Source organism: Eschscholzia californica, unplaced genomic scaffold (assembly GCF_041429995.1).
Source record: "Eschscholzia californica isolate CP2 unplaced genomic scaffold, dmEscCali1.0.p SCAF_3, whole genome shotgun sequence".
Classification (NCBI taxonomy): Eukaryota; Viridiplantae; Streptophyta; class Magnoliopsida; order Ranunculales; family Papaveraceae; genus Eschscholzia; species Eschscholzia californica.
The window spans coordinates 5,379,426-5,401,087 of NW_028238420.1; the positions used below are offsets into that span (position 1 = coordinate 5,379,426).

Here is a 21,662-nt window from a genome sequence, read left to right on the forward strand (position 1 = left end):
CGAATGGTCGCCGGCCGGAATAAAAAATTTCGGCCGACCACCTTTAACCTAAAAAAATAAAACTTTTTCTTTCTCTTCTTCTCTCTATCCTTTCTCTCTCTTCGTCTCTCCCTCTATCTCTCTCCTTGTTTTCCTCTCTCTCTTTTCTCTCTCTAAAACTTCCGGCAAAAGGGTTTCTTTCGCCGGAGGTTTGCTTCGAAGGTCTGTTGAAGCAGACCTCCGGCAAAGGAGAGGTTTTGAGAGAGAGAAATGAGAGAAAGGAGAGAGAGATCGAGAGAGGAAGAAGAAGAGAGAGAAAGGAAAAAATTATTCTTTTTTTAGGTTAAAGATGGCCGGCCGAATTTTTTTATTTCGGCCGACGACCATTCGCCGAGAAAGAAAGGTGAAGTGGAAAGGAGATGGTGTGATGGAGGACAGATAAGGTGAAGTGAAGGAGAAAGAAAGAGGTGATGTGACTTTTATGCCTTTAACCTTTTTTCACAAATAATTCCATTTTGACTCCCGAAGATAATTTCGTAAAAAATATGACCCTTGGGGGGCCAGATTGAACTGCCAGTGAGTAGGTCACGAATTGGGGGCCAAACGGAATTGACCCTTTTTTTTAAAGATTTGCACTGCAGATGATTTTAGGAATTACATAAAAATACTAATCTCAAACCCGAAATCAAATGAAATTACACAGGATGATAAATGAGTTAGTTGCTCTGATTGCTACACTTTTTTTTCTTTAGTTATAAGAGAAAGTTTGAAGACAATAAAGCATTAACAGAGTCACTTATCCAAACCAATTTGCAGACATCAAGTAAAATTGTATTTGTCTTCAATTCTTCGTCTTTAAAATGATAGATTATAAACATAAAGCGTAACTTAAAAACATTGAATATTAAGAAAAAAAAAGTTAATATGACTATATGAAAGACTAAAATGATGATCACCAAAATATGATCCAACAATTGTCTAAGATTTCTGTAACCATGACAAGGAAAATCACCAAAATGAAACGACCATCTACAAATTATCTCACGTTTGAATAGATTTACATTGTATAGTAATAAAGGAAAAAAGTATGTCAATTCCAAATGCTGGTGATTTTCCTCCTGCTAAGAAAGTAGCAGAGAATATATCATTAGCCTGTTCTCTAGAATAAGTCACTACATTCAACAAAGCATAAATCAGAATTCAGAAATTGAGTTTTTTAGGTGGTGCTCGTTATATTGTGGGGTGCTTAGTTTGTCAAAACCAATAGACAACAAGTAGAAGACCTAAACATTATATTCTAGGTTACTAGATCACCATTTTTCTATGTGGGATTATTCTTATGGGGAATTTGACCCGTTTGAATCTAACTAGTCTGCGTCTAACTTGTCCTAGTCACAGACACAACAGTAACTTGTCCTAGTCCATTATTTTACATCACAAACCCAAGATCTCGAGTCAGGTTTCAATCTAAGTTAAAGGAAAAAAAGAAACACGATCTCGAGTCTGACTAGAGTCATCCATTTAAGTCATCTTAGATCTCGAGTCAGGTTTCGTCATGAGATAGTAAAAAAAATGGAAGGTCAATAAAAACAGTAAGTCGATCAAGCTTTAGGGAATTTGACTCAATTGTCATACACTGAATAGAATTAATATGGGTGAAGAACAAACTTACTTTTTACAAATAATGGTATCGGAAGCTTTCACAAGTCAATACCCTCATCAAGACCCTTAGAACTTATCATCACATTTGAGTCGATCTGTTTGTCGAACTTTTTCTTCCGTCTTGATTCAAACTCTTGGTATCCTTCCAACTACAAGAAATTTTATATAAAAACTTATTAAGGACATAATCATAAATTCGTAATTTGGAGGAAGATAAAAAAAAAAAGACCTAAAGTTTTCAATGGTGTTTCCACTCGGGCAGTTCATAATTGAAATTACTTGCCTGCTGAAATTGATCCATCGAAATGGGATTGTCATGAAGAGAAATACTCTGCAAAGCTTTGCAATCTTTCAACAGACTCGGAGGTATCTGTTCAAATGTAAAAATAGGATATTAAAACCTTTGATTGCATACAGCGACGTAAATAGCATTACGAGAATTTGATATTATATGGCTGAGATGTTACTAAACTATTTCATTTAAAGGTATCCCTACATGATGTAATATGGAGATGAATCAATATCTGATGTTTATGAAGGATTAGCCCTTTCGCTATGGATTATTCTCAACTATCTTAATATATATATATATATATATATATATATATATATATATATATATATATACATATATATACACACACACATATACATATACGATGCTACTAATTCTTTCACAGTGATATTTACCAAAGTCTAATGTGGTAAATTTTTCAAAGTTTCACTGATATCATTTAGATATTCCTGAATCCTGAAATAGAAAGTCCAATGTTTTCTTCCGTGATATCTCTCTCCAGAAGCTTAGCAAATGTCAATGACGACGTATCTTTATATAAATCTAATCGATAAGAAGCTTCTATAATCTGCCGCTAAGGGTGGGAATTCTGCCTGGAAGGCTGAAACCCGGCTCGGAACGCCTGGGATCGGTGGGGAAACGTCCAGCCCAAAGGCCGACACGGGGAGTGCATGCCCAGCCCGCCTATAGATAGTGGGCGGACCTGGGCTTCACGCAAAAAACTGTGAGAATAGACCCACATGGGAGAAGCGGTAACTAGCAACCAAGAATATATTGTATAGGTCCTCTCCATCCATTGTCAATTGGTTTTGAATTGGATGACCACGAACTTAACAAAAACCACCCGCACGAAAGACCCGTCTGTGAAGCCAGTTTTCCACCCCTATCTGTCGCTCTCTATAGTTGGATAAGAAAGAAATGAAGCATAAACTGCTTAAAGACGAGAATAATACGTAATGTCATGGATTTTACGAGTCCACAATGAAATGTGAAATTGGTGATGTAAGCCAAGAGCTTTATTTTTCAATCTTGTAGAAAAATATAATCGGATTCTACTTTTCACTAGAAATATGAGAATTGTGGCAGAATATAAATGGAAGTTCATAAGATTGTACCTGATTCACGCTATTATTGTCTAAGCAGAGAGACTTTAAATGAATGAGATTGCAAACTGAAGAAGGAAGTTCTTCAATTGAATTCCCTGTGTGAGTAAATGACAATCTTATAAACCAACAAGGAAATATAGCAAACGCTTAAATCATTTGCAAAAGAAAATAGGAGAAGAGAAAAAAAGTAAAGGTTGATGGTACCATTTGCTTTCAGTTCTTCTAAAGAGAAACAACTCCCAATCGATTCAGGGAGGGACTTTAATTGGTTATTTGATACATTTAACTGCAATAACTGCATCATCGAATAAGACAAGTTATTGAACAGTTATCCATTTGTTATGTACTCTACTTGCTAATTGAAAAACGAAGGATAAATAATGTATACTCACACTGCGCAAGCTTCCAATAGTCTCAGGCAAGCTTGTTAATAAGTTTTTTGAGACGGAAAGCTGTTCAAGTCGTACCAGCAAGCCCACTAGGTATAGAAAATTAATTTTGTCAGTATCAATATAATGACATAATCTGGTATTATAAATAGTGACCCTGAAATCCAATAGACTCACAAAAATGATCAAAACAAACAGATCAGAGAACAGATGTCTGCCCCCTGCTTATATAAAGAGTAAATTACTTTCATCGGGCAAAGTGGTAATTTGATTTCCATCCAGTGTGAGAACCTTTAGAGACTGAAGTTTCCCAAGGTTCACCGGCAGGCGTTCGATAAGATTATCCGCTAAAATCTGGAGAAAAAGAAATGACACTTTGTTACATTGTTGAATCACGCATATCTGAATTTAACAATAAAAACCCATACTTAAAGATCTGTTATGATGTTTTATGTGCAGCAGAGTCGTGTCTGAGAATTTTGGGGCCCGGTGCCTAATTTTAGTTGGGCCCCGTTTATAGTATAGAGAGAGCATCATGGCTGTGTCTGATAGTTTAGAGGTCATATATGTATATATATATATATATATATATATATATATATATATATATATATATATATATATAGATTTAAACTACCATAAGATATCGATTTCTTTTTTGTGAAAAAGAATTTAAACAATTAATCAAAATTGGAATTTCTCATATTATACCGATTTTGTATCATTGGGTCTACCTCTAATCACACATGAAGATCGTAAAAGATATTTTATCTAAAAACCTGAAAACCTTAGAGCAAAAAGTGTAAACTTCATTACACTTAAAATTACTTTTCTTAAGACAAATAATTGAGTCTTAACTTTACAGAGGCAAGGACAAAAAAATTTAAGGGGGCACATTAGATAATTAAGTTGAAATAAAAAAAATTAAGTTGAAATTAAAAAAAATTAAGTAGTGGAAGGTTGGAGTCGAACCCCTGTTGTCAAGGACGCAAACTTAGGACGCCACCACTAAAGCACCATACAACTTATGTTCAATAGGTGCAGATTAAGTTTTCTTAACGTTATTTGTGGGCTGATAACTTGGCCTCCAGTCGAGTGGGCCCCTTTGAGGTGGGTTCCCAGGGCGGATGCCCTGCCCGCCCCCCTCAAACACGGCTCTGATATGCAGATGGATGACGACTTGGGTCAGTAGTCATTTAAATATGTTAGCTCATCCTTAATCCAAGCCTCCAAGGTTATGAGTCTTCTGACCCTCATCTAGAAATATTTCCGATTATAATAAATTTCATCTTTTTATTCTTCTGAAAAGTCCTAAACAATAATTTAAATGGTATTTGTATGTAACTGCAATAATTTTTAGACTCAGAAACTCTGGCTATACGCATTTTTAGTTTTTTTACTCCATTCTCCAGTAAGCCAAACCATTATCGTTGATATAGTAGGGTTGTACCAGAGGAATATGGCTTTGAAGAATGTAGCTTGGAGAATTGAATCCACTAACAAAAGAAAACTCTAGCAGAATATATGTATCACAATGCAAAACCAAATAAAGAAAACCTTGCTTATTGGTTTACAAGATCTCCTTGTTGGGTCGCTCACAAACTAAGTAATGTCTAAGTCTCTAAGATGCAAGTATCTTTCGGGAATGGTAGTTCTAACTTTCTGAGTTCTGACATAGTTGTGAAACAAAACTTAATCATAAGAAAAGTTGTTTTTCTCACCAGGCGCTGCATGTTGACTAACCGGCTTATTCCCATCGGAATATCAACTGCAAATATAAGAGGAAACAGTTACTACTTAATAGTTTGATATTCTGTTCAGGAATATAAAATTCAAGTGTGAAAGAGAAAATGAACAGGTATGGATCCCAATGAGATGGATTATGACAGGTTTCCGCCAAGCAATGGCATATTCTTTTCTATTCTTGTTAAGGGCTCATGTCCTATTCCAACTCTTCCCTATTTAAGGCAGGTTATACCGAATGGGTTGGGAAATATTAATTAATTAACTTGGTTAAGTGTGGTCAAATTTCATGTACTCCTAGTTTTGACTGTGTTTTAGCTTTTAAATGAGTTGCATTTTAATTACTAATGAAGATATAAGAAATTAACCTTGTAAAACCTGATTTTCAGTATAATTCCTAACTAATCAAATCCAAATACCTTCCTATATCTATTTGAGTTTAGTGTTCTTTACTATTCTCGTCATTTCTAATATGGAGGCTCCACATTCTTTGTCATTAGGGTCAAGTTGGGTTGCTGACTGGCGGAGGTGAGGAAAAATGCCATTCCCTTGGCGCGTATAGTATTAAATAGTGCAATAAAAGCGCTCACAACAACCGTAACAAAAGCCCCTTCTTCAAGCGAGTTTGCTTACTTCAACCACTCACTGAACCTCAGTATATTTTTGAACATTATGAAAAAGGTCTCAAAAGATGGCTAACAAGTATTAGATATCTTTGATGATGGAATAATTTTACAATAAAACCTCCTTCTCTTCGTGATGCCAGCAATGGAGTGAAGTCTAATAAAGAAAACTCCGCATTGACTAGACAGTGAACCATCACCCTTAATGATACTAAACGTGCTAAGTATTCTACATAAACTCCACATACACAAGGAACTTCCAACTATTTTGGGTGCAATATCAGATGCTTCATGGAAGTATGGAGAGGGAGAAAGAGAGAGATTGAGGAATTGGTACCTATTTTGTTGTTCGTTAGGTCAATAGTGCGAACCATTCTATCCATGTCAAGGACTTCATAAGGAAATATCTGATCAAAAAGACTTTAGTTAGTGTATACCATCACCAATCAAATCAACCAAAATAAAAGAAACTTCACATATTCCATTAGAATTGGATAACCTAAAACAGCAAGGTTTGAACTATCAAAGATCTCAAGGCGGATATGCTATAAGTGAAAATTATAAAATGCTAGTATTCTAAATTCCCATACTTAATTCTCCTCCAACATATAAAAACTCAAGAGTGTCGTAGACTCAAGATAGATTTTGTTAATCAAAGAACACTTGAACTTCATCCAAATTTCACGGCTTAACAGATATAAGAACAAGTAATATAATTTCAGGTTCACAAAAACACATCATAGTGTTCTAAATATTTCTCAATCAAAATACTGAATCGTACTCAAAACTGAAAGCGGAAAGCCTAAGAAATGTCACTTCTACAAGAGAAACATTACTGTTTTGAACATAATCTGAAACTAAAAAATTAAAGCAAGATCAGAATCAAAACAGATAAACAATTCAAATAAAGTAGGTCTAAATTGAGTATGATACAGTAATCTAGTCTATGATCCTAAAAATTCCAGCAAATTTGATCTACACTCTCAGAGATGAAGAACACAGTAAATCAGTAATAACACCTCCATGAAAATTAACACAAATTGCTCAAAGTTCGATCTTATTCTCTTCAATTGTAACAAAAATCACAAAAAAATAAATAAAATCATCTTCATCTAAAACTGAAAAAGAACAAACTCACACCGATCATTACTAATTGACAATTCCGATTAAAACTCTACCAAATTCACTCTCAAATTTAGAACAAAAAAGAGTTAAAAAATAATAATCAATCAAGTATGAGAGATAGAACTGAAGAAATTTGATAAACTAATAATGAAATTAAACCTTTAATTTGGAATCTCTAAGAGCAACAACACCAGTATTTCTCCACCGAGCGATCCGATTAGCTTTTGAATCTCCTTCTTTGCTATTACAACATCCCATACTTTATTAACTTTCTCTCTCTAGAACTATTCGATTCTCTTCTTTCTCTCTCTCTAATCAAAAGAATATTGAAGATCGAGGGTTTTAGAAGAGATTCTAGAGTGATGATGAAATTCGATGAATGGAGAAAACTTTTTAGCTTTCAGGTTGAGGAGGAGGGCATTGAAATGGTCATTAAAGACAGACTTGAAAGATAATCAGAAATCGACTTTTTAAACGGAGAAATCAAAGGTGTATCAACAGATATGATTCGGTACAACCTGATTGTTCAATTTTATTGTCTGTCGACTTTGAGATTGAACGTTGATTCGTGGTTGTTGTTTCCTAGGATTGATTATTGTTTGTTTGCCCCCTAGTTTATGATAAGTTTTCCGTCTAGCTCTAGAGTTTATGTGAAATATTCAGATGGTCATCTTTTTACGTTTTTAACATATTGACAGGAAAGCCAAAGTTTTACTTTCTGAATGTTCCCCTCTCTAATTTCTGTATTATTTCTCTCTCTTTACGTTTTTCTCCTCTCTTTATTCTGTCATCTTTCTTCGCATAACTGACTTCAACAAAGTTGTACCCCTGATCTTCATTTTCTTTGTAGAGAAGAAAAAACATATAAGAAATTCTTCAAAACTCAATTCTCTATTTTCAAAATTAAACCCCATTACTCGATTTCACACCTTATATCTCCTAAATTTCGTCGCTGGTAAATTACATTTGATTCAATTCCTACTTTACCTAGGTCAAACAACAACATCTCATTGAACCTGTAACATTCAGTCAAATAATTAAGCTAAAGTTGTATGAACCAATTGAGAATGCTACCCTTAAACTAATACAGTTAAATTACATCAAAATAGATACATGACAATCTCTTATTTGAGTTTTGTTCTCTATTCAAACAATAATTTCATCCAAGAATCATTTAGCTTTTCTCAGATAAATGATATTCTGATTGAGCTGACCATGATACAAGGGATTTCTCCTAAAAACTAACCAATCTAATGTGATTATATTATCTTTATCGTGTCAAGGAGATGTCATCTTTGAGGGGTTTTTTCTTTTCACTCAGACCATGGTGGTACAGACAGTGAAGAAGATTAAGATGTGTATTTCGAAAAAACACTTTTTCTTAAAGCTATGCTAACCGCACCTTTAACATCGTTTAGCATATTTAGAGCAAACCCAATGGGAGCTCCGATCTCATCTTGGGAGCCTGGGAAATTTTGAAAGGCCCAAAAGTTCTCAATTCCAATAGGTTTTGTGTTTTGTGCGCCTGTAGGATTTTAATCTATTTTTCAACTATAACTTATTTGTTCCAAATTTAAAGTTTTAATTTGATTTAATTCTCGAGAGAGAGAGAGATAAATAATTTTATAAAAGAAAAACCTAAAATGAGTTAGACAAGAACTTAAAAAAGAAGTAAAACAAAAAAAAGATTTAAAACAAAAAAGAATTAAAAAAAACGAATGCCATAGATCCTTTCTCAACAAGTCTATGCGACCCGCTTCTTTGGACTCCCACTTGAACCGCCTGTGAGAGAAACAAGGATATCTCTCTTCATGTGACTAAACATGTGAGAGGAGAGAGAAACCCGCAGGTCAAGTGAAAGTCCCAAGAGGCGGGTTGAGTATACTTTTTGATATTTTTTATGAGATACAACCCAATACCCGTACATTAGGGGTTGGGAACTCGAAGGGAGGGGCTCTCAGCCCCGAGAGGAGTTCACCCCAATCACCCCAAACCCCCAGAGGAATCCACCCATTGGTTTAACGAGGAAGGGGTTGGACTCCCAAAGTTTTGATGGACAACATTTTGTATGGCTGTTTCAGCTACACTTTTGTATTCGCTTAGGGCTACAGTTTTTAATACCCAAAATAAACATCATAAAACTACTTGATATAGCTAATAAAACGTGAGGATTGAAACCTACGACTAGAGTTAGAAAGGCACCGGACCAAGAGGCTGTTAGCATCTATCTTTATTAGCACGAAGCCCAACTGCTCATTTCTCTGTTAGCACCGTATAACTATGCAGGCACGGGTCAAAGCCAACTTAACCATAACCCCTCCATCCATCTCTCACAAAATCTGAATCAAATTGAGAATTTCAAATTTTCTCTCTCTAAATTTTCAAAACCGAACTTCTACTCACGGATTCTTCTTGGTTAAAGCCATTGTAGAGGCTCCGCTCCAATACCTGTAACTCAACCCATCAACATTTTCCCAAAACCAAAACTTGTCACTACCCAATTCACTATAACTGTTACTTTTCTTTCTCTTGGCCTTGTTAATGGAAGACTCATCTGATGAACTTTGATCGGAAAATCTCTTCAAACTCTTTCTTCCAAAACCCATCTTCCATCCCTCTTCTTCCTTCCCAAATCCCTGTTTGTGTTGTTGAAATCGAAAGTGACGAACAAATCTTCTGCCTAATAGAACAACTTCCATTTGTCTCGAACGATTTCTCCACCGATAAACCAACAACAGGTCTTATCGATTGAGACCTCGAAGCTTCTTTCCTATTAAAGCTACAAGGAAAGTCTACTCTTTGTGTACTACTAATTGATGGTAATGGGTAACTGGTATCCTCAAAATGCCATGAAGCTTCTGTCCTCAATCTACGCCTAGGTGACAACAATGTAGAACAACCAGCCAACATCCTCTGAATCCTCCCAAACCTATTTTGTTTCTAACCCTAACTCTTCCTCTTCTTGTAAATTTATATATCTTGGTTGTACAATTTTTCTTTGAAATTCACAAACTATTGCAAACTAACTTGATAAAATTATGTAGAGATAGAAAGAGAAAGTTTGATGCTTTTCGTAAAACAGATACAAAAGAATGAAAATCTGATGAAATTTTGTGCAAATATAGATTTGTATGAAGTTTAGAAAGAATCAAACAAGTAAATGAATGAAGAAGAATAAAGAATGAATCATAAAATTTATCTACAAATAATTAAAGAATGAATTGAAAAACATAGAAAAATAATACCTACCAGACCATTGAATTCCAAGTTTTCCCCGAAAATTTCATCTCACAAAGTTGTGATTTGTCACCCACATTATAAACTGGTGCTTATAAAGACCTCCAATAAAATTTCCGGATGCTAACAGCCTTTTGGTCCGGTGCCTTTAGAAGCACCCATTATATTATGAGTTAATTCCTATTTGGCCCCCTACTTCGTGACCAGCTTCCTTTATGACCCCCTTTTTTCCGTAAATTCAAATATGACCCCCTTTTGTTCACACCGTCAGTTAACTTTAGTGGTTAACTCTTTTGTTTCCATTATTGCCCTTGTTATAAAAGAGATTTGGAAATTCAAATTTGGCCCCTTTTTTAATATGGGTCAATTCAAAAAACAATCAACCATTTTGGACAAAGTTAAGGGGCCAAAATGAAATTCGATCTAAAAACACTTAAATACCTCATCTTTCCCTCTCTCTCTCATCCACATCACCAAAACCAGACACCTCATCATCTTCTCCGTTGAAGGTCGCCGGCCGGCCAAAATTTCCGGCGACCTTCAAATTAAAAAAAATAAAAATAATTTTCTCTCTCTTGTTCTTCCATCTCTCTCTCTCTCCCCTTCATATTTCTCTCTCTCTCTTCTCCTTTCCCTCTCTCTCTCTCTCAGCTCTCTCTCATTCTCAAAAAATCTCTCTCTCTCTCATCTCTCTATATTCCTAACCAGACCTTGAAGGTCTGGTTTTAATGGTAAACCAGACCTTCAAGGTCTGGTTATTCCGCGCGAAGGGGCTCCTCCCCTTCGCCGGAATATAGAGAGATTTTTTTTTTTTTTTTGAGAATGAGAGAGAGAGAGAGTGATGAGAGAGGGATAGAAGAAGAGAGAGAGAAATATGAAGGAGAGAGAGAGATGGAAGAACAAGAGAGAGAAAGTTAATTTTTTTATTTTATTTTGAAGGTCGCCGGAAATTTTGGCCGGCCGGCGACCTTCAACGGAGAAGATGATGAGGTGTCTGGTTTTGGTGATGTGGATGAGAGGGAGAGAGAGAGGGAAAGATGAGGTATTTAAATGTTTTAAGATCGAATTTCATTTTGGCCCCTTAACTTTGTCCAAAATGATTGATTTTTTTTTTGGAATTGACCCATATTAAAAAAGGGGCCAAATTTGAATTTCCAAATCTCTTTTATAACAAGGGCAATAATGGAAACAAAAGACTTAACCACTAAAGTTAACTGATGGTGTTAACAAAAGGGGACCATATTTGAATTTACGGAAAAAAGGGGGCCATAAAAGAAGCTGGTCACAAAGTAGGGGGCTAAGTAGGAATTAACTCTTATATTATTAGGCCATGTATGTTTTGTCCTTCAATCAGGTCCGAAATCTGATTTCGAGTCCATTTCAGTCAATTTAAGATTCAGACAATAACCGAAGAAAAAAAAAAGCCACATAGGTAGAAACTAAATCAATCAGATAAAGAAGAGAAGTACAAACTAGAACTGAATATGAGAAATATTAAGCCAAGAAGTCAAGAACAACAGAAGAGTAACAGATCTAAATATGAAAAAGAAGGTTAAAAACCTGATGAATCAAGATCCTAGATAGAACCATATAGAAGTAGAATTAAACAACAGAGACCCCAAATGGTGAACCAAAATTTTTCAAGAATTTGAACTGCCTCAGAAATTTTTAGTTATAGATTTGATCCCACATCACAACTTACTTTGCATTTTGTTTCTCTGTCTAGTCTCTTTTATGCCACAGCAGGCATGTCCTTTAGCCATGAATCGAGAGGCTTACCGATAGAATAGACGATGAACCCAATCTCCCTTAACTTCTCTGCGTTCACGATGTTTCTTCCATCGAACATAAAAGCAGGTTTCTGCATATTGTTGAAGATCCTCTGGTAATCGAGGTTCTTGAATTCATCCCATTCGGTTAAAATGCAAATTCCGTGAGCATCTTTTGTTGCTTCATATGCATCCCAAACAACAGTTGCTTGTTGCTTTACTGAAGTTGGGCTTACTGGTTGAAGATGAAGTGGGTGATCCCATTCAAATTTGTTCATAGAAAGATCTCTCTGGATTTGATCTTCGGTCACTTGTGGATCGTAAATACTCAACTTGGCTTTGTCTCCTATTAAACCCTTGCAAACATCGATAGCTGGTGTTTCTCTAGTATCGCCTGTGTCTTTCTTGAAAGCAAAACCTAGAACTGCAATCTTCTTTCCTGAAACTGTATTAAACATGGAGGAAACTACCCGGTTAACAAAACGGGTTTTCTGGTAGTCGTTGATCTTGATAACTTGTTTCCAGTAATTTGCCACTTCAGGAAGACCATTGCATTCACAAATGTAAACAAGGTTGAGAATATCTTTCTGAAAACAAGATCCGCCGAAACCAACACTAGCATTGAGAAACTTTGGACCGATTCTAGTGTCTTTTCCAACAGCATGAGCTACCTCAGCAACGTCAGCACCAGTTGCTTCACAAAGAGCTGACATGGCATTGACAGATGATATCCTCTGAGCTAAGAATGCATTTGCAGCAAGCTTCGAGAGTTCGGCTGACCATAAATTTGTTGCTATGATTCTATCTTTGGGTACCCAATGGGCATAAACGTCGGATAAGGCTTGGATTGCTTTTTGGCCTCCTGGGGTTTCCCTTCCTCCGATAAGAACTCGATCAGGGTTGAAGAGATCTTGAATTGCAGTTCCCTCAGCAAGGAACTCGGGATTTGAAAGAATCTGAAAATTGATGCCTTTACTGTTATGGATCAAAATCTTTTCGATGGCTTCAGCTGTTTTCACTGGAACAGTTGATTTCTCGACAACAATTTTGTCAGATTTTGATACATCAGCAATCATTCGAGCTGCACTTTCCCAGTAGGTAAGATCAGCAGCTTTTCCTGCTCCAAGACCACGAGTTTTGGTAGGGGTATTGACTGAGACAAAGATTATATCAGCCTCTGAAACGTGCTTTTCTAGGTCAGTGCTAAAAAACAGATTTTTCCCTCTGCATTGCTTGACAATTTCATCGAGACCTGGTTCGTAAATTGGAAGCTGATCACTGTTCCAGGCTGTAATTCTTGGTTGAGAGATATCAACCACAACAACTTCAATTGATGGGCATTTAAGAGCGATCACGGCCATAGTAGGCCCACCAACATAACCAGCTCCAAGGCAACAGATCTTCACCATTTTCGCTTGTTAGTTGTTATATACCTGCAAAAAGTTAAGAATGTATTTGTTCGGTAAACTAAAACCAAGGTTTGAAATCACCTTCAAGTGCTGAAAACTTGCAAATATGAATTACATGCAAAAAAGTTCTAATATTCATAGAGAAAGTTCATGTTTAGTGGCATCAAACTTTCTGGTGTGTTTATTTTTCTCCTTGTCTGATCTGACTCGAAAAAATTTGAATTGTCTGAATCAAACGGACCCAAAATCAACCCGAATAAACTATTCAGACGAGTCAGACAAAAGCAAACATTCCGATATTTGACTCAAGTCAGTTCCGACCTCGAGCGAGATTTCAGATCTAACTTGGAGAAAAAACAAATACTAACAGTAAATCCGTTGTAAAAGGACATAAAAGGATTAAAGATTAAACGCTAACAACTTAAAAGTCAAAATTTGTGGTAATTAAAGTAATCCAATTTCATTAAATAACTTAAAAGCCTATAATAAATCAGACTTAAATTAATCATTTAAGATGATCCATGTCTAGATCTGAACAAAGAAGGTCTGTCTAACAATGAATACTAAAAGAGTAATGGCTTCTCTGTTATTCTAACGGATCAGATGCAAAACAAAAGACCTAGCTTCAGACAATGATATAAACAAAAAATTCAAGCTACTACATACTACTAATATAAACAAATGATCTAGAAGGAAACCCTAAAATACTTAGAATTCGGATCTGGATTTCGTATCGATCATTTAAAATGGAACAATCAGAAAAATGTAGATCGTACAAACAAAAACTCATAAATATCTGAATTGAGAATTAAACTATCAACTATAACTTCCAGATCCATAGAAATTTAAAGAAAACGTATTAGATCTATGAAAATTTGGGAGGATCAAAAGCTTCATATTCCGAATGAAAATCATACATTTCTAAATGATTCAAAATTCAGATCATAAATGCAGAAACAAATTTCGTTCTCTAATAGAACAATTAACAGAATTAATTAGGAAGATTTAATAACTACAAGTATTTAGAATTACTACTAAAAAATGATAAGAATTGGTAAGAAAAATACCTTATGAACTAGATTTTCTCTCTCTAGAGATTAGAATGAAGACGGATTAGAGAAGAAAGATGACAAGGGTTTCCAGTTTGAATGAGGGGGAAGACTTGAATGGTTTTTAAATACCCGGAAAAAAAAATGACAAATGATCTAACATCTCTACTGGTTCACACTCATTAACCGATTTAACAGCTGAACCGGAATTAGTATTAAACACGTTTTCTTTCTATTTCATTCGATGGAACCGGGTACCTAATTAGTTGGGTCGGTAGAAGGTATCACTGGAGTCTGACTGGAGTCTGAATCGAATCTGACTCTGAAATGGTTAAATTTGATTAACTCTAGCCAGAAATTGATAGTCATTTCAAGTTATTTCATATAGTTTGTGATTTTAGACTCATTTTTAGTGTCTTACTCAATTACGACAAAATTGTTTAGTGTCTCATTTAAAAAATATCAGTTTGAAAGTCCTAAACTGAGAAGACCCGCATTTGAAGTAAGTGTTATGCCTTAGCCAAGCAAATCATATATGACATCAGAATTTGTTTGAACAAAGCAGAAAAAAAAAAAATGTAAAACAAAAGATTTCTTGCTCCCAAATTTTGGGTCCTAAATTTTAAAAGTTTCTAAAATTTTCAGTTGCAATGTTAGACTCCCAGAGGAGAGGCTCCCAACCTAGGCTAAATTATCTAGGTGCGTGATGTCCGTGTATGAGATTTTAACTTCGATTTTCAACTATAAACTATTAGTTCCAAATATAAAATTGAAAAATATATTTTAAAAAAAGTGGGTGGACCCCCTCAAGCAGGGAGGGGGGCTCCCGGTTGAATTTGGAAGCCCTAACCCCTAACAATAGGGTTGCTCTAACAGCCAGGATCTTCAAATTCGGTGATATAGTCTCCCTTCTACATCTAAGAGTATTTATTATAAAGCAACAAAAGCTCGTGTAGTGTTATTGGGCGATAAACTAGCTTATTTAATGAAGATTCAGCGAGTAACAATTGAAAGTGATGCTTCATAGTAATATGAGCATGCAACTGAAGAAACGAGTCCGGATGGTAAAAACTTCGGAATGTGATAAAATTATAAACAAAATGGATAAATTGGAACGATTGGAACTACTTCATACTTCTCTAGCAGTCAACCAAGTGGCTCACATTCTCAGAAAATTTTATCTCCCTAATTATATCTGTCAGAGATGGCAGACACATGAACCTCCATCATCAATGGGAAACTGGTATTGTTGCCATTACCAGTCTATGCAAAACTTGACTACAGATTCTTCATGGTATTGGTGGTCACTAATACCGACCAAGTCGCCTGACACGGATAACCATCTTTATGCCATCGAGGCAGTTGGTCCCAATAACAGACATTCAACATCCAATTTTTAGCAACTAGCATTCCTTGAATCAGGCATAATTTGATTCAGATTAGCCTGTAGTCACAAAAATAGCCAATAAAACCAAAAACCAAAAACCCATGAAAAGTGCCAAACTGAAAATGCAAATAAACGAAATGCTTATGTCAGCTTTTGTCGATCTAGTCGTAACATTACCTCTTTCATTGGACATCCAAGAGAATGAAGTGGTGAATCCTACAATGGGATCCTAGTGTCTGTTCGTGAAAATTTTGCCACGAAGCACCTGAACAAAACCCAAGTTCAAATTAAGAGATAAAATCGAGCTTTATTTGACTGAAAAGTTGAATACTAATTAGCAATAACCGTATGTAGTTTATTATCATTAGCTTCTCGAATTTTGTTGTCTTACCATTTATGAACTTTATATTTGTACATACATTTTCAATATCTTACAATAGCGTTAACTATTCAAAAAAGTAAATTCTGTGTTCTCACGACATGTCAGCCCGGGAGAAACACTATTTTAATGAGGAAAAGTTCAACATTCTTTTGGTTCTAGGAAAAGGGAAATGCAGTACCTGGTTCTACAACTTATGCGGATTTTCTTCCAGCATGGAGGGTATGTCCTTATCAATTATCGTCACACGAAATTTTCAATTTAAGAAGTTCCATCCACCATAAAAATTGGGTATTTCTGCGCCAGCTTATCAGCTAGGCTTCAGGTTATGCTCTCCTTGCAAACTAGAGCTAGGCATCCCATACACACCATAACCTCCATTCCACGCTTGATCATGAACCTAATGAAGCAAATATAGAAAAATACATGTCAATGTGCACATAAAAGCAGCTACAACTTCTGATCTGAGAACACATGCACACACACATATATGTTACCTGATAATGATTTCCACTGATAATAGCTTGAGCTACATTGCCCGTCCCAAACCCTCCGCAGGGATTATTAGAAGTAAGTCTATTCCGACTCTCTTTTGAAATGCTACTACCATCATCCAGTAATCTCCTACTGATAGGTAAATCTTGAGTTGGTTGACCATCTCTAGAACTAGAGAGGGTAGTTAGTTCGTGCTGTAGTTTGTCCATCCAAGCGATCACAATCTTGCACTTGTCTTCAGAATCATTTGCCAGTTCCTTAATGCTATCAAAGGTTTTTTGCATTTTATCACATCGGTGTGATTCAGGTGTGGCATCCCAGTCGTTATATCTTATTTTAACTCCTGTGTAAAACCTCTTCACATCCTTTCTCCATCTTCGCATGATATACTTTTCTGGGAGTAAGTGGATCTTATGACGAATTAAAATGTATATTGCATGCCTACATAATATGCCCCTGAACTCATACATACAACAACTGCATTTAACTTCAACATCATGTTCACGGAACTGTACTTTGAAATTTGCGCACTGTTTTCTCTCCCCAATCATGATATCTTCCGATATTGTATACTTCGAACTTGCAGCATCGACCTTAACAGAAGCCAAATCACAGTACATTTTACCTGTCAATTCACTCTGGAACTCTTCAAAATTTGAAACAGTGTAAAGATCGTGAACTTGTTTTTCCATGTCATAATGGGTTACACAATTTGCATGTGAAGTTGAACACTTAGAGTCTTCATGGTTTTCCTTTTCGACATGACTTCTTAATGCATTCTCATATTGCTTCACAAACTGCTTCAAAGTAGTCTTAGCCTTGAGATGATCGTCAAAGAATGAATTCATACTATCACATCTCTGTATGGGAAGAATTCCTGCCCAAAAATTTTCTTTCACAAATGCCGGGACCCAACGATTTCTCTCATTGTACAGCTCAGATAACCAATCATTGTTATGTAACTTGTATTCCTCAATCATCTTGACCCATCGTTCCTCGAACTGTCCATGAGAGAATGAATCATATACAGTACTTTGGAAGGAAGACCTCGTCGACTCATACTGATTGTCATGTTTGAACTTTTCAGGCAATTTCTTCATTATGTGCCACAAGCACCAACAATGTTTAGCTTTAGGAAATACGATTTCAATTGCTTTATCCAAGGCTTTGTCCTGATCGGTTATTATTCCATTTGGAACTCGCCCTGACATACATGAAAGCCAAGACTGAAACAACCATATAAATGTCTCTGTATCTTCACTTGAAACCAATCCACATCCAAGTAAAATTGATTGCCCATGATGATTGACCCCCACAAATGGAGTAAATGGGATGGCGTATTTATTGGCCAAGTAGGTTGTATCAAACCTAATAACGTCACCAAATTCCTCATATGCCGCTCTACTCCTTGCATCTGCCCAAAACACATTTCTTAACCTGCCACTTTTATCAAAATCAACGGCATAGAAGAAATTTCTATTATGATATTGCATCTTCATCAGATAACTTAAAATTAAGTTAGTGTCTCCTTCCCCAAGCTGTAGTTGACTAACTCTTTCATAACCCTTTTCCGTACTTAAAGTACTCTCATGCCCTCCAGCCTCACCAACCGAAGAACTAGTACCATTATCTAGTTTAACTCCGCTTCCGCCATTTGCATCGAGTTTTCTTTTCAATTGTGATTTTCCCACCCGATTACATCGAAAATAATGGGCACTATCTGGAGTCAACTCATGGTTATGCTCAAGCTTAATTGAGCTAACACGCCATCTTCCATCAGAACATATACATAAGCTAAGAAGAGCCTTGCAATTAGTTTTTATGCACGGATTTGGCTTCATAGCAGTGCTAGTAATGCTAGATTTACCTGATCGACCACAAGCAAGAGTCACGTATTTCAACTCCCCGTCATCATCTCTATTTGATGACCTCTTCTTAACTGGGAACCCTAATTGTTTACCATAATTTTTATAATAGTCAAACACATCATCAACAGAGTTAAAAAACATCCCAACCTTGGGCTCTTGTATTCTTTCCTCAACATTATCTCCATTCCCCATTTCAGTTTCATCAGTAGTAACTGTTGCAGTCTCACCATTAACTATTACTTTTCTTCCATTTGTCCTTTCAGTCTCATTATTTTCTTGATTAGTCTCTAAACATTGATGACTAGTTGAAGCTTCTTCCATTCCTAATAAAGGACCTAAACCAATTATCAAGTTAGCTAATAATTACGCAAACTGAAAATAGAGCATGCGATATCAAGAACTTGGGAAAACATGAAACCTAATTCGAAATGTGATTTTGTTTCTGATCAGTGAGGAAACCAATTGAACTAAAAAATCAGTTCAAACATGAAGAAAATCAGTTGGCAATAATTGAATATTAAGAGTTTATGATCTTACCCAATTTCCAAACTCGATGAATGAGAAACTTGAGTAACAGCTTCTCTCTCTATCTTTCTCTCCGTCTCTTACTACTTTCCGTCGACTGAGGGAAGTCTCAGTAACTTTGGTTAGAGTTGCCGGTGAGGAAGAAGATGAGAAGAGGGCAAGGATCAAGGATGATAGACAAGGAGCGGTTCTAGGGCGACTTTGCTCGTTCAGAACGTTATTACTGTGATAATGTGATTGAACTATTCAGAACCGGAACAAAATAAACTGATTTGGACCTGGTTATCGTTTTCGTTTTGCTCCTCGTTCTGGTTCGAAATTTTTACGCCACCCTTACCGAAAAGTAAGAAATTTTTTCGGGATACAAAATTTTTGGTGGAAATTTTGAATACATTTTTTTTTAGTTTTCTGAAGGTCAGAGCTTCTCTCGCCAAACCAGTTCAACCTAGTTTTGAGAATCAGTTTCTCTCGCCATCTTTATCTCTTACTTTCTTTCTTTATAAATCTCTTTGCTGCTCGATTCTTTTAGGTCTTTGGTAAATGGACCTGACTCTAGTGTATTGTGACACGATCAGTAAAGAAACATTAGTCCTTTTTGTTGTTTATGTTATTTCTATAATAAGATCTTGGAGTGTAGGTTTTAGAGAGAGATTCTATGGAATCAAATCTTATTCTACACAATTCTTTTTATTGGATTCTTCCTCTTCTTCTTGTTATTCTCTCTCTAACATGGATCGCATATGCATTTCTTAAAGTTACAAAATTTTAATTCAATAAAGGATTGAATCCACTTGTTGGTGATTTTATATGTTTAAGGAATGGAAGTATGGGTAAAGATGTCAGTGAGAAAAGAAGATTCAATATCGCCGGCTACGATGAACAATTCAAAAAGATTGAAGATGAAATTACAAGTCAAGAGAAAAGAACGATCAAGATTTCACTTTTATTAGTATAATATTATTGTTGTAATTTTCTTTTTGTCGACCTTTAGGGTCTTTAATTCTCGATCTATAAGATCTTTTATGTAACTCTCATGTAGTTCTCAAAGAAATAAGAATCATCATCCATGTAACTTGTGATTGGATCACTTATGAATGAAATATAATTTCGCTTGGTTTCAAAAAAAAAGAAGTAGACATTTTTCTTGGAAAAACTAAATAAATCATCATATATTTACTTTCAAATGGCAATATTGATAATACTTTAATATTTAAAATTAACCACAAAAAGATAAAAAAAATTTAATAGTCAAAATCTTTTTTTCTATTGAAAAGTCTTGAACAAATGATAAAATAAAATTTGACAGAAAAATTTCGGACAAAGTAATCGAAATATGTCCAAACTTTCGACCAATATGGTTGAAATATGCGCAAAATTTCGACCACTATTGTCGAAATATGAATATTGGTCGAAATTTTGGACATATTTCAACCACCATAGTCGAAATATGTTTAATATTTCGACCACAGTGGCCGAAATTCTGGCGACAAAAAAAATGTAACCAGAGTAACTGAAATGTTTACTTTTTGAGAGAAATCTTCGTCAACATTATAAACTGATAGGATTAAATAACTAATGTGTTACATAGGAAAAAAAGAGATCAGAACAACTTAAAAGTAAATAAGAATTTAGTGTTTATAAGTGATGGTTGTTCCATAGAATAAGTTGTTTATAGGTTAAAAATAGGATTTTGTTTTAGGATCTGTGGATCTAAGGAAGGACATGAAAATAAAAGAAAACTTCGATACTTGTATTATTTTAATCTCTAAACACCATCTTTTTTCAATACGGAATTGGCCCAATTTCTTGAAATCTTTAGTTACAAAGACAACATAAGATTTTGTCTATTCAAACACTAAATAAGTTTTTAAATTTATGCCTGAAACCCAATTTCAATTTTAGACTACTTTTCAGTGACGAAATTACCCATACTTTAGCAACAAAATTACTCTCAAAACCTAAATGACAAAACTTAAGAACTTATCTATTTATTGCAACCGAGAGAGAAGAAATTCGATGATTTCAACAAGCAAATCATCAACGATTTTAGGTTTAGGTCGTTGAATCTCGCTTCCCTACAATCCGCTTAATGTTTGACAATAGTCAATTTAATCTGAGACATGGCTAGATCAGATTTGCACATATCCAACTCCCTTTTCGGAAAAGTTATCTCTGAAAGAAAGCTTAGCTTTCACTTCTCTAAATCAAATTTGTAACGATCAAGTTCATCTTGTCAAGACTCAAGTTCAGCGGAAGCCTTGGAATTCTTTACGATATCGAAAGAAGAGGTCAGAAATAAGGAACGAGGTTCAAAACATCAAAAATTGCGGGAAACCTACCAGTTCATTATAATGTCGCCCTAGAATGGCGTTAATATCAAAAAGAGCACGTCGAACTTCTCTTGGTATGTCTTCGTTCCCAGAAGTCGGAGTCTCAGTTTTACCACCTATACCTGATTTAGACGAAGAACATTTTGTATGGTTGTTTCAGCTACACTTTTGTATTCACTTTAGGCTACAGTTTCTACTACCCAAAATAAACATCATAAACCTAAGTTTTTTTTTTGATGAAAGGATCATAAACCTAAGTTGATATAGCTTATAAGATCTGAGGATTGAAACC

At 35.4% G+C, this 21,662-nt stretch overlaps 3 protein-coding genes across 8 annotated transcripts; all 3 read right to left on the reverse strand.

Moving 5' to 3' along the window:
* Positions 1–883: 883 nt before the first annotated feature.
* LOC147547928 (Leucine-rich repeat (LRR) family protein) lies at positions 884–7,503 on the reverse strand. Of its 2 annotated transcripts, none has more exons than XM_086669631.1 (10): positions 7,082–7,503; positions 6,135–6,204; positions 5,153–5,199; positions 3,677–3,785; positions 3,435–3,520; positions 3,247–3,337; positions 3,052–3,137; positions 1,925–2,011; positions 1,652–1,790; positions 884–1,097 (listed from the first exon to the last, which is right to left on the reverse strand). In XM_086669631.1, exons 1-9 carry the CDS (start codon positions 7,178–7,180, stop codon positions 1,680–1,682), a joined length of 786 nt encoding a protein of 261 aa, XP_086525757.1. In that variant the 5' UTR covers positions 7,181–7,503; the 3' UTR covers positions 884–1,097; positions 1,652–1,679. The 2 variants fall into 2 exon arrangements, with proteins under 2 accessions (XP_086525757.1, XP_086525758.1); XM_086669632.1 differs by having other exon boundaries at positions 884–1,100; positions 7,082–7,470.
* Positions 7,504–11,625: 4,122 nt separating this feature from the next.
* On the reverse strand, positions 11,626–14,890 carry LOC147547929 (UDP-glucose 6-dehydrogenase 4-like). Of its 2 annotated transcripts, XM_086666876.1 has the most exons (3): positions 14,816–14,890; positions 14,405–14,708; positions 11,626–13,361 (listed from the first exon to the last, which is right to left on the reverse strand). In XM_086666876.1, the coding sequence occupies exon 3, from the start codon at positions 13,335–13,337 to the stop codon at positions 11,892–11,894; it is 1,446 nt and encodes a 481-aa protein (XP_086523002.1). In that variant the 5' UTR covers positions 13,338–13,361; positions 14,405–14,708; positions 14,816–14,890; the 3' UTR covers positions 11,626–11,891. The 2 variants fall into 2 exon arrangements, with proteins under 2 accessions (XP_086523002.1, XP_086523003.1); XM_086666877.1 differs by having other exon boundaries at positions 14,405–14,890.
* Positions 14,891–15,347: 457 nt separating this feature from the next.
* Positions 15,348–19,558, reverse strand: LOC147547930 (protein FAR-RED IMPAIRED RESPONSE 1-like). Of its 4 annotated transcripts, XM_086666880.1 has the most exons (6): positions 19,200–19,513; positions 19,053–19,148; positions 16,650–18,771; positions 16,334–16,552; positions 15,951–16,038; positions 15,348–15,830 (listed from the first exon to the last, which is right to left on the reverse strand). In XM_086666880.1, the coding sequence occupies exons 3-4, from the start codon at positions 18,705–18,707 to the stop codon at positions 16,463–16,465; spliced, it is 2,148 nt and encodes a 715-aa protein (XP_086523006.1). In that variant the 5' UTR covers positions 18,708–18,771; positions 19,053–19,148; positions 19,200–19,513; the 3' UTR covers positions 15,348–15,830; positions 15,951–16,038; positions 16,334–16,462. The 4 variants fall into 4 exon arrangements, with proteins under 4 accessions (XP_086523006.1, XP_086523007.1, XP_086523004.1 ...); XM_086666881.1 differs by having other exon boundaries at positions 19,053–19,558; XM_086666878.1 differs by having other exon boundaries at positions 16,650–18,850; positions 19,053–19,558.
* Positions 19,559–21,662: the final 2,104 nt, after the last annotated feature.

Bases quoted from the DNA above. Each gene is read 5' to 3' on its own strand.
- LOC147547929 (XM_086666876.1), bottom strand. From the start codon at position 13,337: ATGGTGAAGATCTGTTGCCTTGGAGCTGGTTATGTTGGTGGGCCTACT.
- LOC147547930 (XM_086666878.1), bottom strand. From the start codon at position 18,836: ATGGAAGAAGCTTCAACTAGTCATCAATGTTTAGAGACTAATCAAGAA. The intron at 16,553-16,649 runs GTAACATATATG...TTGCTTCATTAG, and splicing joins TCAGTGGAAATCATTATCAG to GTTCATGATCAAGCGTGGAA.
- LOC147547928 (XM_086669631.1), bottom strand. From the start codon at position 7,180: ATGGGATGTTGTAATAGCAAAGAAGGAGATTCAAAAGCTAATCGGATC. The intron at 3,138-3,246 runs GTACCATCAACC...TTACTCACACAG, and splicing joins AGAAGAACTGAAAGCAAATG to GGAATTCAATTGAAGAACTT. The intron at 1,791-1,924 runs GCAAGTAATTTC...AATTTCTTGTAG, and splicing joins CGATGGATCAATTTCAGCAG to TTGGAAGGATACCAAGAGTT.